Source organism: Mixophyes fleayi, chromosome 5 (assembly GCF_038048845.1).
Source record: "Mixophyes fleayi isolate aMixFle1 chromosome 5, aMixFle1.hap1, whole genome shotgun sequence".
Classification (NCBI taxonomy): domain Eukaryota; kingdom Metazoa; phylum Chordata; class Amphibia; order Anura; family Limnodynastidae; genus Mixophyes; species Mixophyes fleayi.
In genome coordinates this window covers 5,945,312-5,971,012 of record NC_134406.1, presented here as the reverse complement: position 1 = coordinate 5,971,012, position 25,701 = coordinate 5,945,312, and the positions used below count along the sequence as shown (strand labels likewise).

Sequence of the window (25,701 nt, the reverse complement as noted above, 5' to 3'; positions counted from 1 at the left end):
TCTATCGGGAGGTAGATGTGTGAATTCTGTCGGGAGGTAGATGTGTGAATTCTGTCGGGAGGTAGATGTGTGAATTCTGTCGGGAGGTAGATATGTGAATTCTGTCGGGAGGTAGATATGTGAACTCTGTCGGGAGGTAGATATGTGAATTCTGTCGGGAGGTAGATGTGTGAATTCTGTCGGGAGGTAGATGTGTGAATTCTGTCGGGAGGTAGATATGTGAATTATGTCGGGAGGTAGATATGTGAATTATGTCGGGAGGTAGATGTGTGAATTCTGTCGGGAGGTAGATGTGTGAATTCTGTCAGGAGGTAGATATGTGAATTATGTCGGGAGGTAGATATGTGAATTCTGTCGGGAGGTAGATATGTGAATTCTGTCGGGAGGTAGATATGTGAACTCTGTCAGGAGGTAGATATGTGAATTATGTCGGGAGGTAGATATGTGAATTCTGTCGGGAGGTAGATATGTGAACTCTGTCAGGAGGTAGATATGTGAATTATGTCGGGAGGTAGATATGTGAATTCTGTCGGGAGGTAGATATGTGAACTCTGTCGGGAGGTAGATATGTGAATTATGTCGGGAGGTAGATATGTGAATTCTGTCGGGAGGTAGATATGTGAACTCTGTCGGGAGGTAGATATGTGAATTATGTCGGGAGGTAGATATGTGAATTATGTCGGGAGGTAGATATGTGAATTCTGTCGGGAGGTAGATATGTGAATTATGTCGGGAGGTAGATGTGTGAATTCTGTCGGGGGTAGATATGTGAATTATGTCGGGAGGTAGATATGTGAATTCTGTCGGGAGGTAGATGTGTGAATTCTGTCGGGAGGTAGATGTGTGAATTCTGTCGGGAGGTAGATGTGTGAATTCTGTCGGGAGGTAGATGTGTGAATTCTGTCGGGAGGTAGATGTGTGAATTCTGTCGGGAGGTAGATGTGTGAATTCTGTCAGGAGGTAGATATGTGAATTCTATCGGGAGGTAGATGTGTGAATTCTGTCAGGAGGTAGATATGTGAATTCTATCGGGAGGTAGATATGTGAATTCTATCGGGAGGTAGATGTGTGAATTCTATCGGGAGGTAGATGTGTGAATTCTGTCGGGAGGTAGATGTGTGAATTCTGTCAGGAGGTAGATGTGTGAATTCTGTCAGGAGGTAGATATTTGAATTCTGTCAGGAGGTAGATATATGAATTCTATTGGGAGGTAGATATGTGAATTCTGTCAGGAGGTAGATGTGTGAATTCTATCGGGAGGTAGATGTGTGAATTCTATCGGGAGGTAGATGTGTGAATTCTGTCAGGAGGTAGATATGTGAATTCTATCGGGAGGTAGATGTGTGAATTCTGTCGGGAGGTAGATGTGTGAATTCTGTCAGGAGGTAGATGTGTGAATTCTGTCAGGAGGTAGATATTTGAATTCTGTCAGGAGGTAGATATATGAATTCTATTGGGAGGTAGATATGTGAATTCTATCGGAAGTTAACTGTTGGCGATAAGGTAGATATCTGATTTCTAAAACCTGAGAGGTTTACTAGGCAGGAGAGAGATTCTTGGTGCCCTTAAGAACTTTGAAAAGAAAAGTTGCTTCCTGTGTCCTGAAATACAGTGACCAATATTTTCTCTCCTTAAAAACTACCACTTGCATTTATGTTTAATCTGTCATTGACATTATTTTTTTCGAAGCACTTTAAACATTTCTTAGACACTTTGATCTAACATTATGTACAAATGTAAACAATATACTGTATCCTGAAGTTGATGCTGTAATAACATATACTAGTCAGCTGGCAGTCAAAGATAGAACGCAGCCAAGTTATAAACCAATCAATCAGTCTGCACATGAAATTGTACAACTTAACTTTTTCTTGCAAATGCATCTGGTTATTGATCGTATTTTGTGTAACTTTTACAAGGTTTTCTTACAAGAAACTAGTGTTTTGTCACCTCCCGTGGTGATATGAATTGTTTTACGTGTGTTGGAACACAGTTTGGAATTAATTAAAAGTTACAAAGACACAAACAAACTAAGTTATTGGAAGAACTGACACATGAGAAGTATGATTAACTAATCACAAAAAACGATGTCTGTGTTTTGTTTGGACATAAAATTGTAAAGTCTTTGTTCTATGACGTATATGTAAACAAATTTGACTTGCATTATGCAGGGGTGCTGCTATAATAAGGCAACTGCCGGCATCTGTCTCAGTTTCAGGCGGCTGCAAATCAAATTTACATTTTCTTGTTACAAATGTATAAAGGAACAATTACATTGTCGGAAGATTGAATAATGATATTAAATGACTGTATGTCTCTTATAACGCTCCTATATGGATGTTTATATAAGAATGAGTATTGCGTCAGTTTCAGATCATGCCGCAGACAGCAGAACAATGATACACGCGCCCTGGAAGTTCGCTTTTTCATTTAAATGCACATTTTTGATTAATTTTTTTCTTTTAGAAGTTCACAACCAAAAATTTACAGTGCGGTCCAACCAATGCTACTACAAACTCCGTTTTATTAAACCAGATATGGCAGACAGTCACTCACAAACTGCTGTAGGAACAGTGAAAATCGTGGCAAATTCTGGCAAAATATCTCGGTACTCGCAGTTTCACAATTATAGATGTGCGCAAAAAGTATCAAAGCCTTCGTAAAACTGTAACTTAGAGAGCCATTAAGACAATTGTATAACCCGTCACTTCTCTGCAGTAAGTGACAGAGATCACCCTTATTGGTAAATTGCAGAGGTTAGCCAGGAATCATGTACTTGGTGAGCAAGAAATGAGCTGGTTGGCTAATGGCCCTAAAGATGTCAGAACGCTGATGTCAGTGTTATCGCTGAACATAAATAAACAGCCGAAGAGGGGCTCAAGTGATGCTGAAACCCTGTATTTCCGGATGTCTGTCACACAACAGAGAGGTTAGACTCACGGTAATGCTTATTTTCAACATGTTGTGCGTGAGAGGTTGATTTGCCCATTGATTTACCCATTACAATTGGTGACGCCTCAATTTTCCTTCTGTTCTAAGTACTTAGATGACGGAACTGAATTCCTAGAATTGTCCTTAATGCGCTGAGCGTTGGTTCGGTTTGTTTTCATAAATAGCTCGGATACTCTCAGCGTCATCTCTGCTGATGTATTCGAGGACGTCAGATCAGATGCAACATTTTAAATTTCTATGGGGTCAATAATGTCCTTTTTTCAACTTATTTGTTATACATTTATGATTCCCAAAAGTAAAAAAATAATAATATCATCACAAAATAGAACATTACATATAGGCTCAATTAATAACATTGCATATTGGAGAAACATTTGCATTAAATCACAGCAACCAGTAATACAGTTGTTTTAAGTACAGTAGACAGATACAAGCTAATTGCGATCAGCTCCTGTGGTTTAGTGCAACTTTTGAACTTAACTGCAGTATTAGTAAATGAGACATATAGTATATCCCATTGCATCTGTAAATGGAGCAATAATCATTTATATGGCTGCAAAGAATGGAAGAGGACTGTTTAGATCACACCACACTAACCACGCCTACTCCATTTTGTTCCAATGGCACGTTTAAAGGGTGGGAGGGCACATTAGAGCAATCACACCAAATGGTTCTGGTAAAATACAAAGGAATAAACAACAGAAATGGAAAACTTTTGAAAGATCAGTTTCTGTCTACTGGGATGACATGAATAATGGGACAATTGACTCCCAAAAGTGAACAAATCTGTTAGATTTACAGGACATTTTAAACATGCTGAATGTACCCACATTCCCCCTTCCTGTGATTACATAACTAGAACATCTGTGCAAATGCAAATTAGTTTTTGGTTTATGACCTCTTTTCAAACACCTTTCAAGTCAGGGTTTATTTACACTGGCCTAACATCTTACCAGAATGTCGTACAAAGATGATATTACCTCCACACAACTGGTCATAAGTTCCCCTTCATTTAAATACCAAACAGGACTCCTTTGAGAAAATATAACATTTTCCTGTGTCCTTATTGCCCTCTTTTCAAACATATCCCAGTAGCTCAATTGAGATGTCTTGCAAAGATGATATTACCTCCACACAACATGTCATATGTTACCTTTCATTTGCATACAAAAAATGACTCCTGTAAGTATAATATTTTAGAAAATATGAAATTTTCCTATGTCCTTATTCCCATTCATTCAAACTTATCCCAGCTGCTCTGTCACCCAGTTGAGATGTCCTGAGATCACATAGAATCACCAAGAATGTGGTGGTCTGTTTTTGCATATTATTGATGCTTATATAGCCTTAGAGAGAGATTTCAAGGGCTTTAGCTTTTACAACCGTGCCATAAATCGATATTGGGCACTCATCTGTAACTATATGAATAGAGAGTTCCAGACACAAATAACTCATGGGTAGAGCAGAAAAGTTTAGAAAACCAAATCAAGGAGATAAAGTAAGTTAGTCTACCCCTTTCAGGTTTTAACCCATGGCTGGACACACAGTTCATATGAGCCACACCAATCTAATACTATGAATTCATTCACAAGCACATATTTGCAGTTTTAGATGACTAGTAAGTAGCTTCCATATGCCAATACCTGTCTATATAGTTGAGAAATTAGTTATAGATGCAGAGTTCTGTGTATTTTGTGTATTTACTGTGTAAAATTTAGATCTAATAATGCCTGGACAAATCTCTGGATTGTGATGACCACAGCACGTCAGAATTTTCTGTTACCTCCAAATGTTTTTGGGGTGCTTTATATGAATCTTAGATGTCTCTGTCTGTCTTCTAAAAAAAACTTTGTCCACCCTTAGCCAATGCGCAAACTTTACCAAGGGATTTTAAAACACCAAATCCAAACTGTTTTCCAACCATTTGTGAGCAATCATGTAGTTAAGATGTTAGTAGAAAATTGTTCAGCATAAAATGTTAAGTAGTCTTGTATCATATAATGTAGAATACTTTGGGGAAAAGAGGATGCATTTGGCACACCACGTCAACAAGAGACCAGCAAGGGACACCACTGTGAAGAGACATGTATCTGACAATAGTCACATTGATTTGGAAATTTCAGCATCCATTGTTTTGGATGAAATTTATATCCATGACTATATTCAGTAATTAAGTAAAGGTTAGGCATAAAGTATATTTGAAAGTATGTCTTGTTGGTTATTGCTGGTTTCCTGTTGTCGTGTCGCGCTGTGATACAACACTTCTCAATACACAATGTCATTGATGTGCTAAGGCTCCCAGTGTGTTTGCCAAATGGTAGCATTGTGTCCTTGGTTAACCTCTTCACTCCTGAGCGACTCCTTCAGACCCGGTGAGAACCTCCAGGGGACAAGTACATTGTCTGGCCGTGCCCTTCCTGGCTTACCAAGCCTCATCAGAGTGTCCTTTGTGTCGATAAATTTGCATATACTTTGGGAAAAGGACTCCTGAAGTCCCTGCATTCAGCTCACATTCCTGAACTACTTCATTTAGTTTATTAAGACAGCTTCTAAAGAAAAAGTTAAGCTCCGCTTAGGCAATGAAAAGAACCATTGTCTGGGCAGAATTCGGAGGGGTACAATAGTTACTTCTCTCTTCTGGATGTCCTTTCTTGTAGAATAGGCTAATGACTCAGGGGTGAAGGGGTGAACAGAGCATGGGGCACCTGTTTTTGTGTTTTCGAGGCACGGAAAATAAATCAATAATCGTTATGTCTATATGATATGTTTAATATAGAAGAGACCGAATGTTATCTGCCTGCAGTAATCCACCAGCAGGATCTCTGCTCATGTAAAGAAACGATCCAGTAAATAGAGTTTTCAAACGACAATTAACACTCTCCGTGTTCTTGTTTTGCTTGGATGAAAAGAGACTGGCAATGCTATGTTTTGACCCAATGACCTATTTGTGGGCGGAATAGTCATAAGAATACAGCCTATCATATCACTCAGAATCAGTGACATCACAGAGGAATAACGGGCAAGGTGAATTTATCTTTGGTGCAGAGGCGGAATTAGTGAGCTGTGGGCCCCGATGCAGGCAGGGGGGGAGGAGGGAACCGGGGCCCTCGACCCTCTGCATCTGTCATGCAGCGGACCCCATTATATCTATGAGCCCCGGTGCACGGCACCTGGCGCACCAATGGCAGTTTCGCCACTGCTTTGGTGGCTAGTGGGCTAGTGCATACTGCAGCAATACAAAATGTCTTGTTGCTTGTATTTACCATACCGTAGCTAGTGCGCATGCGCATAGTGACCATAGCGAACCAGGCGATGAGCGGCTATGAGCTCCATTGAAAAAGTTAGCAAACGCCACCTTCGGTTTTCTAATGCTGACTTGTTAAATTGGGTGACATTACAGTGATCAGCGTTACACAGGTTAAGGCAGCAAAAATCTCTGCTTTCTCCTGCTTTAACCCCTTGATAAATTAAAAAAAGAGCTGTGATTGCCATTCTCTAGAGAAAACAGTTGTTTTCTCCAGAAATTTACAGCTTAATAAGTGGACCACCCTATTGGTTCTTTGTGAAGCTAGATTCTCGCGACTATAGGTCCAGCCCGCACAATATGGCCGCCCTCGCTATGTGCACGCGACTGGCCCACTGCAAACTGCATTTTCTTCCATCCAAAACTACTGCTAAATTTGACAATTCCTGGTTTGGTCTCTTCAATATAAAACTGTCCGGGCCTCTGGATGTACTATCAAGACTTGGGTCTGATTTTTTATTTAAAACCTCTACAGATAGCAGACTTAAAGTGGAACTAAACACAAAAAATGAACAAACGCCCTATAAGTGATACATACTCATGCATTTAAAAGTATCAACATCTGCTTAATGATCTCAGTTTTTTGCTGGCTGGGAGCTGCCATAATGATGCCTCTCAAAGTGGTTGGGACCAAGAGCAAAGATAATATCACATGTAAACCTGGAACAGGCATGTCATATGTTAAGTCAGTTCATTAGCACATGCCAGTCAATGATTAAGGATCTGGGAGAAATGACAGCGGAACTATGGCAGCATTCAGTGAGCAACGTTCATTTTTTTTGGTTTAGTTCTTCTTTAAGACATGCAATGCTTATTGTTTGGTGGACACTGATCTATTCTTCTGTTTTTAAAAGCAAAGTGTTTTTGTTTTTGTTTCAGTATTGTTGATTTTAATTGCAGTCAGATGACAATGCCGCTATATGGCATGACCCTGAAATGTTCCAAGTGTGGAATAGTCTCTTCAGCTGAAGGTTCGGCCACAGCCACCAGTAACGCCATGTTAGTTATTCTAATTTCCCACTTATTTGATTTCTCATTTCTTTCTTTTGTACATTTCTTTGTTTTGATCCATTTTATTTGCCTGCATCATGACCCTTTGTTATTCATCTTTGTTTTCCTAAACTTTGTGTGTCTTTATTTTGCCCTCAACAACAGTCATGAAGAGTCGGAAGTTTACGTTTGTTAACATCTGTCCTAGAACATTTCTTGGCCTGTTCCCAGTCGTTTCGTCATAATTGTGGCCACCACATACATGTAGAGATGGATGCAATTAGTTTTTGGGTGTAACATTTGGTACAAGAGCTTGGACCATATGGAAATATTTAGCTATAGAACAATTATTACAAATATTCAAGTGACTTCCATTTATGATAGATGACAGCTCAGTGAAGATCAATGTTTTCTATGGAACATATTCCTTCATGTTCAATTCATCTTTATGGTGTAGAATGGTTGCAAATGACCGTGTGTGTTTTTCTGTTTTTTTTATTGGGATGGGGGTTTCATTGTCTATAGTGTGTGACTGTCGAATAATCTGTACAAACCACTTAATGACATTTTAATGGCTTCTTATAGGATTAACCAGTGAATTTTTGTGATAGCTGATATATAGAAAATTATAGTAAATAATTAACAGTATTCAAATACTAAAAGTGTATGAAATACAAACCATTTGAATACAATAAATCTCCCTTAGATTTTTTTTTAACAACAAAGGCAAAAAAACAGCAATGGAGATATTTAATTATGATCAATATTCAGCTCAAAGTTTTATTTATAATGATATATGTAGAGGAGTAGATTTATCAATCCTTCTAAAAAGGAAACGGGAGGAGTTGCCCGTAGCAGCCAGTCAGATTCTAGCTGTTATTTTTCTAGAATGTACTAGATAAATGATAGCTAGAATTGATGTCTTTGAGAGGTATCAGAGGCTCGGAACTATGGCATCTTTTCTGAGCAGCATTTAAGGTAAAGTGATGCCTCTGATCTATCTCCAGTAACTGCGGACAATACTAACATGCAGAATGACAAGTACAGAGGTTGAGGGAGGGAAGGCTGCTGTACAGTACTCCCTTTAACATTTCATAATGGTTCCTGTTTAATACAGAAAAGCAGATATCTGTTACTGAGTGAGTGACTGCCCTGTGGATGTCTATGTTCAGGTAGAAATCTTATTATATGATCAGTATTGTTATCATGCTTTTTATGGAGTGGTGTTGTTTTTTACAGCGCTCTTCAGTTGGATAGTACAAACAAACAGAAACCTCTAGCAGAAGTGCATACTAAGACTAATCGATGCAGAAGGTATGCGTCCTGTATACAGGCGGGCTTGTTACATGACTGAGCGTCTGTGCTTATATGTGTCAGGGGAGCCATATTGCTTTTGAAAGGCGGTACTTTAAATACCTTACAGGATAAGTTAAGTATAAAATAATTTGTATATGGGGGATTACTGTTCATATCTGCAGAATGAATATATATATATATATATATATATATATATATATATATATACATATATACATATATATATATATATATATATATATATATATATATATATATATATATATATATATACATATATATATACATATATATATATATATATATATATATATATATATATATAGATAGATATGTATATATGTGTGCCTATATATATATATATATATATATATATATATATATATATATATATATATATATATACAGATACATATATATATATATATATATATATATATATATATATATATATATATATGCCCTGTTGAATTTAATTGGAAAGGTCACCAGAAAATAAACATTCTTCACATGCGTAAGATGGCGAGCCGCCCTTTACCTACAGAAGCGGCAGGAACTCTTTCACTCCTGCATAAACACGTTTCTTTTTTAAATACATGTCATGCACAGTTATATGATGGGTAACAGTCCAACATTATAGTCCGTGCACGTCAGACTTTGCAGGCTAAAGAGATCTTCTGACTTTATAAACCAGTGATCTGAATTGTTACCTGATCGCTCTGTCAATCATAACAGAAGAAAAGGGGAAATGGGCAGAAGAGGATGATTTTCTGTTACTGTCTTTCTTCATTCACAAAGCCACATTCCAAGTTTAACGTTTATAATCAGATGGATTAGTCCGGTAACACTGACATCAGTGTTACCAGCCTGAGAGTATGAGAGTAGGATGAGTCACAAAGCCTCATTTACAGACCAGGATACAATGTCAGACATGCAGAGCCTGGTTTTGTTCACAAGCTCCTCTTTGAGCGCAGGCAGATTCCACCTCTCTGCTTTTGGGAAGTTTTTCCTGGTGGACTCTTTACGTAACCGAATGTAGGGTCCGCGATAGGACTGAGCATGAGATCAAAGTAAAAAGTCTGTGAGGAGATTGTCCCACTTAATGAAGTACAACATTTACATTTCCTCCTGAGATCACAAAAGAAGGTTCATCAACTTCAGTTTAATTTCATAAATGACCTTTACAGAGCATCTATTTTAAACAGATCTGGATTCAGTTTACACATCGTTTACAGTTTTTCTGATACTTTGTATCCACTGAATCCCATCACCGTCACTGTGGTCTGTGGTCATCAAGATTTATAGAGATCCTCACCTTGAATCAGTGCTCATGAGCTTAGTCCAGTGTTTCCCAAAGCCCGTCCTCAGGTTCCCCTAACAGGGCATGTTTTCCATATCTCCTTGTTGGTGCACAGGTGTAGTCATTACTGTCTGACACATTGTAACAGGTGCACAAGTGGCAGCAATTAAGTCACGTGTCACCTGGAAAACATGTACTGTTAGGGGGTCCTGAGGATCTTTTCTGCGGTACCTGGAACCAGAACAGTTCTAGGTGTCTCCACTGAAAACCATTCCCTTTATTTTACTTGGCAGACAGAAGGGAGGAAGGGGGTGGCAATTATTATGGTAAAGACTTGTTACATAGGTCCCCCATATCCCTAGATTTACAGAAATATATATTTTAGGCTGGGTACACACTACAGAAAATTTCTCCTGATGCGACATCTTTAATGATTTCATCAACGACTGAAAGTCCCGATCTGTATGCAGATTCCTGTGTACACAGTATACACGTTTTACACAATTTACCCTAAGATCTGTGATCTTCATCTGTCATAACCATCGGCTGAAGAGATTGTGACTCTGCACACTCCATAGAGATCTATGGACACTGCCGGTCCTGAGTGCGTACACACTCCATAGAGATCTATGGACACTGCCAGTCCTGGGTGCATACACACTGCAGAGAGATCTATGGACACTGCCGGTCCTGAGTACATACACACTGCATAGAGATCTATGGACACTGCCGGTCCTGAGTGCGTGCACACTCCATAGAGATCTATGGACACTGCTGGTCCTGAGTGCGTGCACACTGCATAGAGATCTATGGACACTGCCTGTCCTGAGTGCGTGCACACTCCATAGAGATCCATGGACACTGCCGGTCCTGAGTACATACACACTGCATAGAGATCTATGGACACTGCCGGTCCTGAGTACATACACACTGCATAGAGATCTATGGACACTGCCGGTCCTGAGTGCGTGCACACTCCATAGAGATCTATGGACACTGCCGGTCCTGAGTGCGTGCACACTCCATAGAGATCTATGGACACTGCCGGTCCTGAGTACATACACACTGCATAGAGATCTATGGACACTGCCGGTCCTGAGTACATACACACTGCATAGAGATCTATGGACACTGCCGGTCCTGAGTGCGTGCACACTCCATAGAGATCTATGGACACTGCCGGTCCTGAGTGCGTGCACACTGCATAGAGATCTATGGACACTGCTGGTCCTGAGTACATACACACTGCATAGAGATCTATGGACACTGCCGGTCCTGAGTACATACACACTGCATAGAGATCTATGGACACTGCCGGTCCTGAGTACATACACACTGCATAGAGATCTATGGACACTGCCGGTCCTGAGTACATACACACTGCATAGAGATCTATGGACACTGCCGGTCCTGAGTGCATACACACTGCATAGAGATCTATGGACACTGCCGGTCCTGAGTACATACACACTGCATAGAGATCTATGGACACTGCCGGTCCTGAGTACATACACACTGCATAGAGATCTATGGACACTGCCGGTCCTGAGTGCGTGCACACTGCATAGAGATCTATGGACACTGCCGGTCCTGAGTGCATACACACTGCATAGAGATCTATGGACACTGCCGGTCCTGAGTGCGTGCACACTGCATAGAGATCTATGGACACTGCCGGTCCTGAGTGCATACACACTGCATAGAGATCTATGGACACTGCCGGTCCTGAGTGCGTGCACACTGCAGAATTGGAACAACATCGTTCCATCACGGAACGACATTTTTAGTCCAGTTTAAAAATCAAATGAAACAAATTGATGACCTTTGAAATGCTAAACGTTCATCATTGGAACCTACACACTAATGTGATATCTGCTTAACCAGTCGTTTATCGTGTGATTAGTCCGATAATCGGGTGAAAACACTAGTGTGTAAACAGCCTAAGGAGAGGCTCTGTCCTCAGGATGTCCTCGATGAGTGTAGATGGATGTATGAGATGGTTGAACACCTATCTCACCTGTATTCTTCTTGTCTAGACAACCACGAAGCCTGTACTCCTGGTGATAGCTAATAGCCACTAATATAGGAAAGATTAACTCAACATGTGATGTTTACCAGAAGACGTTACTGTTATACTATATATAAACAATGATATATTTCTATTTAGTGAAAGACTGAGGGCTAGATTTACTAAGCTGCGGGTTTGAAAAAGTGGGGATGTTGCCTATAGCAACTAATCAGATTCTAGCTTTCATTTATTTAGTACCTTCTACAAAATGACAGCTAGAATCTGATTGGTTGCTATAGGCAACATCCCCACTTTTTCAAACCCGCAGCTTAGTAAATCTAGCCCTGAGTCTTAGTGGCCCCTTAGAATAATAAGACTTTACACTCATTAAATCTCCGGGTATCTGGGACTGGATGGATAATATTAAAGGGCCTCTGTCGGCCTCATTCATCACGTACTAGTGAAATAAGAGGCTAATTATCCACCTCCAACATGAGTAGGGGGACAGATGTACTTTATTTCTGATCAATATGCTACTATCCATTGAATTTGCTAGAATTACTTTCCAAATGATGCTGCTAATTTGATTTTTTTTATTTTATGTTACCCGGGTGACGGCTTTCATTTATCAGAAACGGTTATTTTGCTTACAAGGCAACAAGAGAGGAGATTTTGCAAAGTTTCTTGTAATTTGCAAAGTGATCACCAAATGTTCCGCTCGAGAAAATGGTGGAACCTTAAATTTGTCTCAGCAGGATTCACCAGAGCTCAGAAAACAGCTCTACTGCGGCAGAAATCATCTGGAACATTGATTTATTCATTTATTTTGCCCCCCCCCCCCGTGTTTTAATGTTTTTATTCTCATTATGTCTGGATTTATCTGTAGATTGTTACGTTATTGTTTATTCTTTGTGCGCAAGGAATATAAGGGCAGTCACTAGTAAATATATTTGGTGTCTTTGTTGTTGGGCGTTGATGTTGGTCGTTGATGTTGGACGTTGATGTTGGACGTTGATGTTGGACGTTGATGTTGGGCGTTGATGTTGGGCGTTGATGTTGGGCGTTGATGTTGGGCGTTGATGTTGGACGTTGATGTTGGACGTTGATGTTGGACATTGGGCGTTGATGTTGGACGTTGATGTTGGACGTTGATGTTGGGCGTTGATGTTGGATAATTCTGTTTCAGAGAAATGAGTTGAATCACAGATACTAATTTACTTTTGTTCTATGTTTTTATTTTGTTATTGAAGTGAAATCTGGTGCTATTGCTTATACAGGAAGCACAGTTTGTGCTTTGTATCAGTGTGATTTGATTCGTCGTATGTTTGTGTAAGCTGCACAATAGATTACGTTTACACTTACCTGATATACAATATATCAGATATTCTAATGTCTACTAACTGAGAAAGAGAGTAATGACACATGCACCTCTAAAACAAAGGAACCCTGATAATACCCTTAAACACACCCCACCACCCCCGAAAAAAAAAAACAAACAAAAAACAAGCGAAATTAATCTGCGGCCAAGGAAAATGGTACAAGCACCAGATAGCTGATATTTTTCTTTCTTTAATTTTTGATAAAGAAACCACATGTCTGGTCAGCTGCGGATCCCACACGTATCCTTCCATTGTAGCTCTTACTCTAAGTATAAATGTAGCAAAATTAGCAGTAATACAAGGTAATCACTTAGTTGTGTGTACAGAAATGACTGTGAATCAGCTCTCATTTCAAAGGTTAGTAACAAACTGTTAACTTCATTACATAAATTCCTGTATTAGGTAACAATTTTCAAATAACTGATTGACATAACAGGAAACACATGTTTAAGACAAAAAAAACAGTGTTCCCAATAATAAGATTATTTGCAATTTACAGTTATTAAAGTTGTTATTGTTTTGTAGTGAAAAAAATCGGCTTACATAAAATCTACTTCTAACCTATTTACTTGTCTAACTGAAGATCTCATTTTTGACATCGATAAAGTGAGTTTGAAAATATAGCAGTCTAGGCTCTCACATCTCCATCAGATACTTAATAGAACTTGACAAGTAGACACATAACTGTCAGCTTGTTCCTTTGTTGCAACAATGTTGCTGCACTCTGCAAAACAGATAACCCTGGGTGCTCACAAATTTATGAGTGCTAATTATCAAATGGAATATACCCCAAATGCTGCAAAAAGGGAGTATTTACAGGATTTAGGGCTTCTCCATTTTTACCATAACCAGCGGCCGGTAAAGACTATTGCCGTAAAAGGAAATGGGAAGCCTATTTTTGCCAAGGACAATGGAAGTACAATTAGCCGGGGGTGCCACCAGGAAAAATGCTTTTATTATTAAAAGGAATATTATTAAAATTTTCCAATTTGTTTTTTCAAATAAAGTTTTTTTTAAAAAACGTTTTTCTTGAAAAAAAAGATTTTTTTTTTGCAAATCTAGAGCTGGAAGCCCTCGAGCCTTAGTACATAGACCTCTATATGGTAAAATTCAACCATATAGCAGCAGCAAAATCAATATACATGTATAATCTGTTATGTCGTTCTCGGTCAGGGCCCCTGAATAGTGTTTTATACTCAGTCTTTATCCTTTAAACAATACATTGTAAATAATCAAGTATCTCATTGACAAATTGCCATCTCTGTACACTAGTGTTTGCATTTTAGGAAACTGTTAGTTCTTGATAGTTCCCTGGATTCTAGTGGCACTATACAAACCGTTTAAAATCTCTGGGGACATTTTCTTGAGAACCACTCTGAAAGGCTTCAATCATTTTCCCTCCAAATTTGCTGCCTCTGAATGGACATATTAGAGGAAATGGCAGCGAAATTGCAGGCTTGTCAGGAAAATGTGTTTTTTTTTTAGCTGCGCTTAAGCGTTTATTCGGCAGCAATAGTCCATTACCTGCTGATATCTAACACAGAATTGACACTATCTCCGAAAATGTTTCCCACACAATTGCCATAGTTAGGTTTGCATTGTGACATGATGTCAGAAAGTTTCACAAGTACCATTGTCGTCTCCTTGGCTGCAACTTTAACAATAGCCTTCATATCATGTGAAATCGTTCTATGTAATATCTCAAGTGTGGCACTTATGGAGCACTTTACATGACTGGCAACCAGAACCTAATATTGCCTGGGTGCCTGATAGCAAACACACACACACACATATATATATATATATATATATATATATATATACCAAAAAGATAGCAACCAATCAGATTGTAGCTCATTTTATTCTAGTATAGTGTTGAAAATGAAAGCACACGTGTGATTGGTTACTGTGGGATACACCCATATTTCCGCCAAATGTATCCTTAATATGTACCTCTCATTCCACATATAAAAAAAATTGTATTCTGTTTTGCATATAAGTTGAATACTGACTATTTTTTTTATGTAGCACACAAATATGAACTTTAAATTTCAGTGTACAAATAAGCTATCAAGTATTTGTGTGCTACATGAAAAAACAGCCAGTATTTAACTTATGTGCAAAACAGAAAACTAATTTGCACCCCTTGCATTGTAACATGGTTTTGTCCAGGAGACTGAAATAAGAAACTTCTTAATTTAAGATCCTTAATGAATCACACCCATTATTTTTATATTTCTCTAGCCTTTCTGTACTTTTAGAGATGTTTACTTTGGGATATAACACTGGGGTGCCTATGGGGGAGTGATATATAATCGACCACCGCTGTGGGACCCCCAAGGCAGAGGCCGGGTGAGTGGTTGAGAGTTTGTGGCTTCTTATTTGTCTGCGTGCATACCCCCACCTAGTCTGGCAGCTGCTGCATGGGGACCTAGGGTCCCTCACGGACGCCTTTTGCTGTTTTAAACATAGCGGTATGCGGCTTGCAACTTTGTGTTGTATCCCGGGATAATTCTGTCTCATATAAAGACCTGGGAGATAAGCGCACAAGGGAGCCAAAAATAGAAAGGATTCAGTTTAGTTAAAGTTGCAGGGTGGTGTTGGTAGACAATAAGTTAAAGACATCTAAATATTGAAAACCTTCCTAATATTAGGCTGATCTTTTATTCCTTGGCTTCTAAATAATATTTATCTGGTATTTACTGAATAAACCACACAGTTTCTCATTGTGCTTTACCAATGTATCCTGCGGAAATAAACAAGCCCCGCCTACTTGTTGCGTTAAAAGTTACAGTGAAGGTAGCGGAGAAATAAATAGTGACAGAATTAGACAAGAGAGAGCTTATGTTGAGTTGTGAGACTGATAACATTGTAATCCTCACATCAAACAGACCTGATTTACAAGCTGTCATCAAGCCCATTTTTCGATGACTTATACATGTATGGTTTAATGTCCTCATAAATTGCGGAGAGGCCAGTAAATGTTTTATAACACTGCCTAGAATTTTCCACACTTATTGCATAAAAGTTGTCTATTAAACTCCAGCACCGTAAATCCTAAAGATGTTCAGTTCAGGACGTTCCAATCGTCAACTCCAGTGCGAATGTTTTTTTTCCGTTTCAAAGACTCACTTCTAAGTCTAAGTTCGTGTTTCTGGAAAGTAACATCCAGATATTGAAATCTTTCCCACGCCGTTTGGCAATCTTTCTTTTCATATGATGTATGTTTGAATTACAAACATAAGGTATCTGTGATCAATTACTAATGTCTGATCTGTATATGTGAGTAGATCTGGTCATTGCAAATTTGTATCCAAATGTTATGGAGTCAGTGTCCATTGTGCGTATACAAAGTTTCCAGGAGATGTCTCGTTACTCTTAAATGTCACCTCATATCTGTTCATTTTACACCACCGGGAAATTCCTATTGAAGAGAACTATTATTTAAATGCATTGCTGTGTACAACTGAATCTAATTGAATTTAGTTAAAAAGCCTAAATACTCTAGTGTTGATCGTATTAAGTGCCCTGCTGTCTGAGAAGAAAGTTTAGTCATCGACTAAACTTCTTTATAGACAGCTAAAGCAACAGCGACACCTGCTGGCCACGTAAATAAACCAAAATACTGAAGAGGTGGGGCATCGTATGAAAGCATTCAGTGTATTAGTACATACATGGTTTTCTAATTATATAGCAAAGTATTGTTACATCTAGGGGCAGATATTCCCTAAAAAGGAAAAGTGAAGGTGTTGCCCGTAGCAACCAATCAGATTCTAGCTATCATTTATCTACTACATTCTAGAGAACGATAACTACAATCTGATTGGTCGCTATCGGCAATTCCTCTACTTTTCCTTTTTTGAAGGATTGATACATTTACCCCTTAGTTTTAAACGGCACAACAGTAATAATGTTTTGATTCAGGATATACACTTAAATACGTAAGTATGATCATTAGATGAGATGATGTCATAAGTAAAATAAATGAGTTTCTAGTGTCAAGTAGGTTTACAGTAGCCCTGTCCCCTTACACCCAATAGAGGTGACCATTTCCTGTGCTGAACCAATATTCTGTCGATCAAATCAAGTATAAATAATTGACGCAAACTGAGCTATGAGGCACAGAGTGGGCACAAGAGCAAGTTAAGATGGGAAAGTACTGAACTTATGGCTAAGTTAGGGTTTCCCAAACCCAGTCCTCAGGGCTCCCTAACAGTGCAGGTTTTCTGGTTCACATGTGACATAATTAGGACCACCTGTGGATCTGTTACAATGTGTCAGTCAGTAATGAATACACCTGTGCTCCAGCAAGGAGATATGGAAAACCTGCACTGTTAGGGAGCCCTGAGGACTGGGTTTGGGAAACCCTGGGCTAAGTTATAGCGTAAGATAAAATGGTAACGCAGGCTTGAATCGATCTTGCAAAATTACTTTGGCTAAACAGAGTAATTGGTGCAAATCCCAGCCGATGAAAGGAATGCAATGGAAATTATTCCTCAGGTTTATAATTGATGATTGAAACCACTCCCAAAACATTATATAAAACTTTATTTTTTTCATTGGTTATTTGACATTTTAGGATTATACTTCCAAACACTGAAAGGGAAACCATCACAAAACTAAAAAACTAATGAAAGATTTACTGTATCACATACAAGTGGTAATATATATATATTTATAATCTATGAGCTCTGATGTCATCACTTCAGTGTTCGTTAGGTTAACTTATGTATTATAATGCTCCCCCTACTGTAGATTATTATGGATATGTATAGAAGCCAGCCTACAGCTTTTTGTCTTTATATGGTCACATGATAATAAATTTTAATTTCACTATTAGTGCCCCTTAAATCCTCATTTCAAATGTTCATTTTAATCTTTGCCCGGTCTGACGAGACCCATGCTGGGCCAAAGTCCAGTTTCATGAGCCAAACAACTGGTTATATTCAGCCCAATCATACAGTTGACCAATGAGGCCACACAGATACAGATTGAGATCTTTAGTTGACTAGATTTACCAGAGTGCTCAGGATTTGTCTCGTTTTGTTTAGGTTGCCTGGTATATATTAGCCCTGGCAAAAACCAGTGTCTGGGTTAGGGGGTCAAAAACAACCAAATTACCCATGCTGTGGGGGCAGTTTTATGTTCTTTAAAGGGGTTATCTGCTTCTAGAGGACCCCCTTCCTTTCCATAGGCTCCCCCCAAAATTGGTGCTACAATGTACCCCTGTACCTTTTGATCCCCCTTGCGGCTACCTGATAAACCACCTGTGGTCGCAGAAGAAGACGAAGAGTCCTTGAGGACTATGTCAGCCTGTAGCATTCAGTACTATGACGTGAACTGTGCAATAATTGAAGCAACTTACTGGTTTGGCTGTGTCTCCTGACCAATCACGTGCCACATTCTGTGCCCCGTCCAACCACAGTCCTACGTGAGTGTTGAACTAGTGAAAGAGAGGAGGTTGTCGCAAGCGGAGAACACATTTAATGATAGAACAGTTTTGGAGTATTTGTTCTCAAAGAGAATCGTAGAGACTTAGATATGTGACTTATTTTTTTAACGATCAGTACGTCCTAAGCAATTGCCATAAAAGAGACGTCAAGCAATGAACTGTTATCGCTGGCAATCCAAGGAATTAGCTTTTAAAACGTCCGATCAGGAGCAGTTCTAGGCCAACATCTAAGTTATTAACAATTATCCCCATCCATCAGCTTTCGTCTTTCTATTTATTTCTCTCTTTTCGTTCTTGCATGTACATGTATGTCATTTTTATTAACCTCATTGGTGACAGAAACGGTGACTATGGCAGATTTCTTCCTGGGAATGCCTGCCGCCGGGCTACATTGCTTCTAATCCCGCTGAAAGTTTAGATTAAGTCTGTCGTCATCCAGATCTTAAGATTGTGAGAGGTTCGCAGCCTGAAGCAAAATGACCTTTTCACTAAATTGTGATTGTATTTGAATGCTTATACAACGGTTTTATAGGAAATACATCTAACTTTATCTACTGGAGAAAATTCTATAAAACCGTATGACTTTATGTGTTGTTGGCTTATTACATCTACTTAAAGATCAATTGCAAATAATTAGATGTACCAGTATACTTTTGGAGCAAAGCAGGAGTAGAATTACTGTAAATAACCGTCCCCTATTCTCCTGTATCAATCGTATCATAATTACCTGTCCTTTTTAATTTCCCTGATTGTTCAATAATGATCAGTTGTGCAACGCAATTCTGTTTATTCTGTATATCAGACACTTTTCTTGTTCTCTGAGTTTAATAAGATAATAGTTTTTGAAAAGGGGCATTTAAAATGCAAATTCAAATATACCAAAAATATGCTGTGTTTATGTACACTTAATGTGTGGACATGATCTATTCAACCAGCAAGTTTCTATAAAAACTATAACTAGAATAGAATTGTTTCCCCAGTTTTGCTCCAAAGTAAACTTGTGCATTTAGCCCGAATAGTGCTTACCTCATATTGTGTGTTTCTGATACTCTTGAAGTGGAGCCATCTTTCTTCGCTCAATGGAAGTTGTCATTTTGTGGGCTCGGCTCAACCGATGTTCAGCCAATCAATGCACTAGAAAGTAGTGACATCACTGAGACCTAAGAGACTCAGCCTATCAATTCACTAGGAGCTAACGAGATAAGTGGTGTCACTAGCTCCTAGTGAAATGAAAGGTGGAATATAGTTTCGGTCCACAAAATGACAGCTTCCATCTTTTCTAGGTGACGGATCCACTGTGATCTCTAAAGGGCCATAAACATCTGGGTCATTGTATCAACTGTGTAAAAAGTATAAAGGAAAAAATGTTGATTAAGTTAAGTTTTGCAAATAGACCATTATGTGTCATTGTGACGTATGCTGTAGACGAGCCAAGCTGTAGCGGTCTGTTTTATGGGTCAAATTCACCCATTTCCAAACCACAACGTACAATGTGATACATGTGATTGATACATCTTCAATTTACTGACTTCTCCTTCCAAACATTGTGCTTTACTGACACAGACGTTCCAGAGGATTACGAGAGATTTATAAACATAGTAACATTTGTTTATTCTAATAAAAAAAAAGATTGTCTAGATGTGGTGGCATTCTGTGTATTACTGCGTAATAGTCCTTAGTAATACCTCTGTTACTGGGGAGCCGAACCAAAATTCCATCCTGAAATTTTTGTAAAATACTAGAAATCTCATATTTTCATTCTCTGCAAACATCATACAATTGATGAACTTTGTTCTTATAATAGGTTTGGGGTTTGTACATCTCTGCCATATTAGGACTCCCAAAAACCAGACACGTAAGAAAACGTGAATAGCCCCGACCCCACCCACTTCACCAACAAAGCGGGGAGGATTTGGGCGGTTGCCCTGATCTGCTGGGAGTCCGGGCTCCCAAAAATCAGGAGTCCCCCAAACACTCCGGGAGAGTAGGCAACTATGCAAAAATATGCCTAAAACATATCTAAAGTATTTTGTAAAGTAGGTCCATAACAGAGGTAGCTGTGGTTTGCAAGCAGTTGTAGAACCAAGGATACTAGACATGCTGGGACTTTTAGTTCCTCAACAACTTGACTAAGCCTTTACCTGTTTGTTTTTTACCTATACGGATTAAAGATATAGGCTGTGGCATAATTTGTTATTAAAGATTCAATGGCCTTATGACATATGAGTCAGAAATCCTCACACTTTTTTAGTGTTTGAATTAAAGGGAACACACCATCCAAAAATAAAATATAAATTATACCAGTTATTTTCTGCATTCTTAAGCCAAAATCTAAATGATGGATTTCGTTACACTGCTTGTACTTGCAACAATTCTATTTTTAAACAAGATCTGATTGGCTTATTTTTCCAATATTGGGCCTTTGGGCTCACAGGGCGCGGAAACTTCACCTATTATTTAAATTTCAGTCCGTGTGCCCCAATGTGAGTGAGGCACAGTGCTGGCGTTTAGACGCCAAGTCAACTTTCCCTTCAAATTCTGGCTTGAAACCACCTTTTGTGTTTAAAAAATAAACATAAAATCTCTACTATTCTCCTTTTCTTTAAATATCAGGTTTTCACATTGATCATTTTGTGTTACCGCAGATGTAAAACAGGCACAATCTACACAGTAAGTAAGAGTTACTCAACAGCTGATCTTAATAATAGCCTTAGTGGCATATATATTAACTAGCGCATTTTTGACATGATCATTTTCATTCCTTATCGCAATGATAAGGAATGAAAGATCGTGAGCATTTATTAAAAGTGTTCTGTCGGGACAGCAGTGTACCTTACTCCTGTCTTCTCTATGTGGCCACCATTGGGATAGTGACCGGAGGGTAGAGCAGAGAAGATGCGGTGAAGGATCCGATGCTCCTACTGCAATACTCTCCCTAACGGCTGACACCATCGGGAACACGTTCCAAAAATCTTTGATTTTCAGAACTTGTTAAATCACAAATAATAGCAGCCCCCATAGAAAGCTGTGATCCCCTAGTTATAAATAGAGGGGGTGCTTAAAATTGCAGTGGTCTATGAGCTTGTTAGATAGGCTTCTTAATATCGTATCACATAAAATAGTAATCAGAACTGTTCAACATTATATTTGCATTTAGAAGCCAAATTTCACACTGTTGGCTACAAGTGTTTTATACGGCATCTCCCCCCTCCAACAACCGAACAGCGGAATTAATTGACCGTTGTTCCCCCCCAGGTCTATTCAGAGACTATAAATTCTATGAGGTGCATTAATGACAACAGCATGGAGCGGTATTTTGCGGAGTTCCGAATCCAAAGTGCAATGGAAAGATTGTGTCTCAGGAACTCCGCACCTCTGCGAAATGGTCTGTACTGCTGAGAAATCCGCTCCTCTCTAAAATTCATACATCTAGTATAATTATAATAGGCACCTTGTGTCAGCTACAGTTATGGTTCAGTGTATGTGGAATTACTCTGGGATTAAGATACATTTTTATTGCAGTATTTGTTAGATGTTCCCTTTAAATATTTCAATACAAACTCCATGGGAACCTAGGAATCCTTAATAGGTCATTTCTGAAAGTAAATTGTCATGTATCAGTGTGCGGAATGTTCAGCAAAACTTAAGATGGTAAAATCATCTCAAAAATCTAATCGGATGTCTCAGTATATAAATGTAGAAATTCACAGGCCAGGACTCACTCTTCAGATTACACTAATCCAAGACTCAACATTCATTGTGTATCCGCAGAGCCTGGGTCTTGTAGTTCAGTGACTCCTGGCCTGTGATTGCCGACCGCTCACTTAGGTATTTTTGCTGCAGTCACAAATGTCACATGTGGATCGCTGGGGTGATTGGAACCGCGGGGGGACATTGCCGAACCTCACCTATCACGTTATGTTTCACTTGTAGGGCCTCACTATGGAGCTCTTGTGTGGTGCTGCCACTCTTGGCACTGACGTGGATGTCCGCCGTTCTCGCCATCACAGACCGCCGCTCAGCCCTCTTTCAGATCCTGTTTGCCGTCTTCGACTCCTTAGAAGGTTTCGTCATAGTCATGGTGCACTGCATACTGCGACGAGAGGTAAGCCTGCGTGCTGAGACTTTTAGGGGCACATTTATCATTATTCACATAAAGTGAAAAGTAGTTTTCAATCCTTATCGCAATGATAAGGATTGAACTACTTCTCACATTTATGTACAGCCCTGCAGAGAAACAGCAGTTCCGAAAAACTGCTGTTTCAGTGATAAAAAAAAACATACTTACCCCCCCTCTTCGGAAGCGCTGTCTCCGGGTCTTCTCCTCACTCTTCAAGTGCGCATATCCAGTACACAGATCCCCTCTCTGTCTCTGCAACTATCGTTGCAGAGAGAGAGCTGTGAGTGACAGGGAGGGATCATGTGATCCCTCCACACATGCGCTGTCCAGCTCTGCTCTCCGGAGCAGAGCTGACAGCATTAGATTTCCTCATGTACGCCAGCTTCAGCATTAATACAGAACAATTCTTAACGATCCTTAGTATAAAACATGTATCAAATTAGTTTACTATTTACTATTATACAATATTGAGATTTTGATTTACTTTATAGTCTTAAGTATCAAAGTTGAAATGTGAATACATATTTGCATAGACGGAATAAAGTTTGGGAATAATGCAAACGGAGTATATAGTAAATAAGAGAAGATTATGTAATTAGAAAAGATTATCACACCTTCTAAAAGGGAAAAGCGGAAATTCAAGGTATCATTTATCTGGTACTTTCTATAAAATGATAGCTAGGATCTGATTGGCTACTACGGACAACATCTCTACTTTTTATTTTTGGAAGGCTTGATAAATCTACCCCCTGGTAATTTATAGATGGAGTAGACTCAATTTCTGTGGTACACCACAGTGTATGGATATCACTGTTAGTCACCTATTAAACAATAATCACCTATTTAATGAGTGAAACGTATGTGTGACATGTCGCAACAAAGGCTGCTCCACCTTTATATCCAGTATGTTTTCTCTGGGGCCAACATAATGATTGCGTTTTACTTTGACATTTCATGGTTCGTTATTTCCAAAGGACGACAATAGCTGACACTACGCTGCTCTCTAATCATTGCCCTAGGTCCAGGATGCCGTGAAGTGTCGCGTTGTTGACCGTCAAGAAGAAGGCAACGGAGACTCAGGCGGCTCTTTTCAGAACGGACACGCTCAGTTAATGGTATTTATTTGGGATATTATTAAGATAATCAGGATTATGACGTGAGATATTTTCTGATGCTGATCTGACAATCTGTCCTGACTTATTTCTCTAATGCTGTTTAAACGTGCCCACGATATTCATGGGAATCCAACCAATCAATTCACTTGGAACTTTGTGCTTGATTGATGTCATGGGTTTCTTGCTGAATATTGGCTCAACCCAAAAAAGTGGTTGTCTCCAAAGTGTATAGAGGCAAGATTATGCCTTCTCCCGCCGCTACTGAGTTACTGGAAAGCAATTTCAGAGTCAACATAGAGCAATAGCAGAACATTTATTGCAACACAACGAAGGAGAATTTCTGCAGAGCATACGCCATTGTGTAGGACTATATTAGACAGAGAGTTTCAGTGTAGTTCCGCAGAAAGCTCATAACAACCCAGATAGCTGTGCCACGCTGATGAACTGCTGTAATTAAATGATGCAGTGTTTTGGGAATTGTTGTTGCCTTGATCAGGCCTTTTCCTGAATGCAGAGTAATGGGTGATGTTCTCCATTACATTGGTCCCATAATTAGAAAATATGTGACCCCTAGTGGTCAGATTTATAGCGGCAGCAAAACCTAACCAAGCATGTTGGTCCTCAATATGTCGTAAAAATTCTATAGCTGTAGCAATACAATGTAATAACAAAAACAATCCATATATTAAACTAAAAGAAGTAATACATAAATATTGCTTGTTGGAAAATAATATGCATATCACATTCACTTGATAATTCAGTAATCCATTTCTGGATTTTGAAAATTAGATCACTCATGGAGTATTTTGGAGAGCACCTATCTAAATTAGCGGTGCACAACCTGTGGCTCTGGACCCCAAGTAGGCCTCTACTTCTATTTTGGGGTCTTCTATTTGTCAGATATGCAGTACATTATATCATTAACCATCATTTTTGGTGCTCCAGTACAATGGCACACTGACACTGGGGGTCCTAGAACAATGACGCACTGACACTGGGGGTCCTAGAACAATGACGCACTGACACTGGGGGTCCTAGAACAATGGCACACTGACACTTGCGGTCCTAGAACAATGACACACTGACACTTGGGGTCCTAGAACAATGGCACACTGACACTTGGGGTCCCAGTACTGACACTTGGAGTCCCAGAACATTTACACACTAACACTTGTGGTCCTACAAAAATGACACACTGACACTTGCGGTCCTAGAACAACAGAACACTGGAACTTGGGATCCTAGAACAATGGCGCACTGATACTTTGCATCCTAGAACAATGGTACACTGACACTTTGGGTCCTAGAACAATTGCATACTGACACTTGGGGTCCTAGAACAATGGCGCACTGACACTTGTGGTCCTACTAAAATGACACACTGACACTTGTGGTCCTAGAACAATGGCACACTGACACTTGGGGTCCTAGAACAATGGCACACTGACACTTGGGGTCCCAGAACAATGGCACACTGACACTTTGGGTTCCAGTACAATGGCGCATTGACACTTGGGGTCCCAGAACATTTACACACTGACACTTGGGGACCTAGAACAATGGCACACTGACATTTGGGGTCCCAGTACTGACACTTGGGGTCCCAGAACATTTACACACTGACACTTGTGGTCCTAGAAAAATGACACACTGACACATGCGGTCCTAGAACAATGACACACTGACACTTGCAGTCCTAGAACAACGGAACACTGGAACTTGGGGTCCTAGAAAAAAGGTGCACTGACACTTTGGGTCCTAGAA

General features: G+C 39.4%; 1 protein-coding gene across 7 annotated transcripts in view; it reads left to right on the top strand.

Annotated features, from left to right (window-relative positions):
• The window catches only part of ADGRB1 (adhesion G protein-coupled receptor B1), a 411,983-nt gene that overhangs the window by 371,480 nt on the left and 14,802 nt on the right, over window positions 1–25,701 (top strand). For 3 of the 7 annotated variants that reach the window (XM_075211647.1, XM_075211643.1, XM_075211649.1), the window contains 4 exons: window positions 7,136–7,255; window positions 8,486–8,560; window positions 22,636–22,807; window positions 23,842–23,937. In XM_075211647.1, coding sequence (XP_075067748.1) covers window positions 7,136–7,255; window positions 8,486–8,560; window positions 22,636–22,807; window positions 23,842–23,937 — 463 coding nt within the window. The remainder of the gene's footprint in view (window positions 1–7,135; window positions 7,256–8,485; window positions 8,561–22,635; window positions 22,808–23,841; window positions 23,938–25,701) is intronic. The other 4 variants (XM_075211644.1, XM_075211646.1, XM_075211645.1 and 1 more) reach the window with 4 other exon arrangements.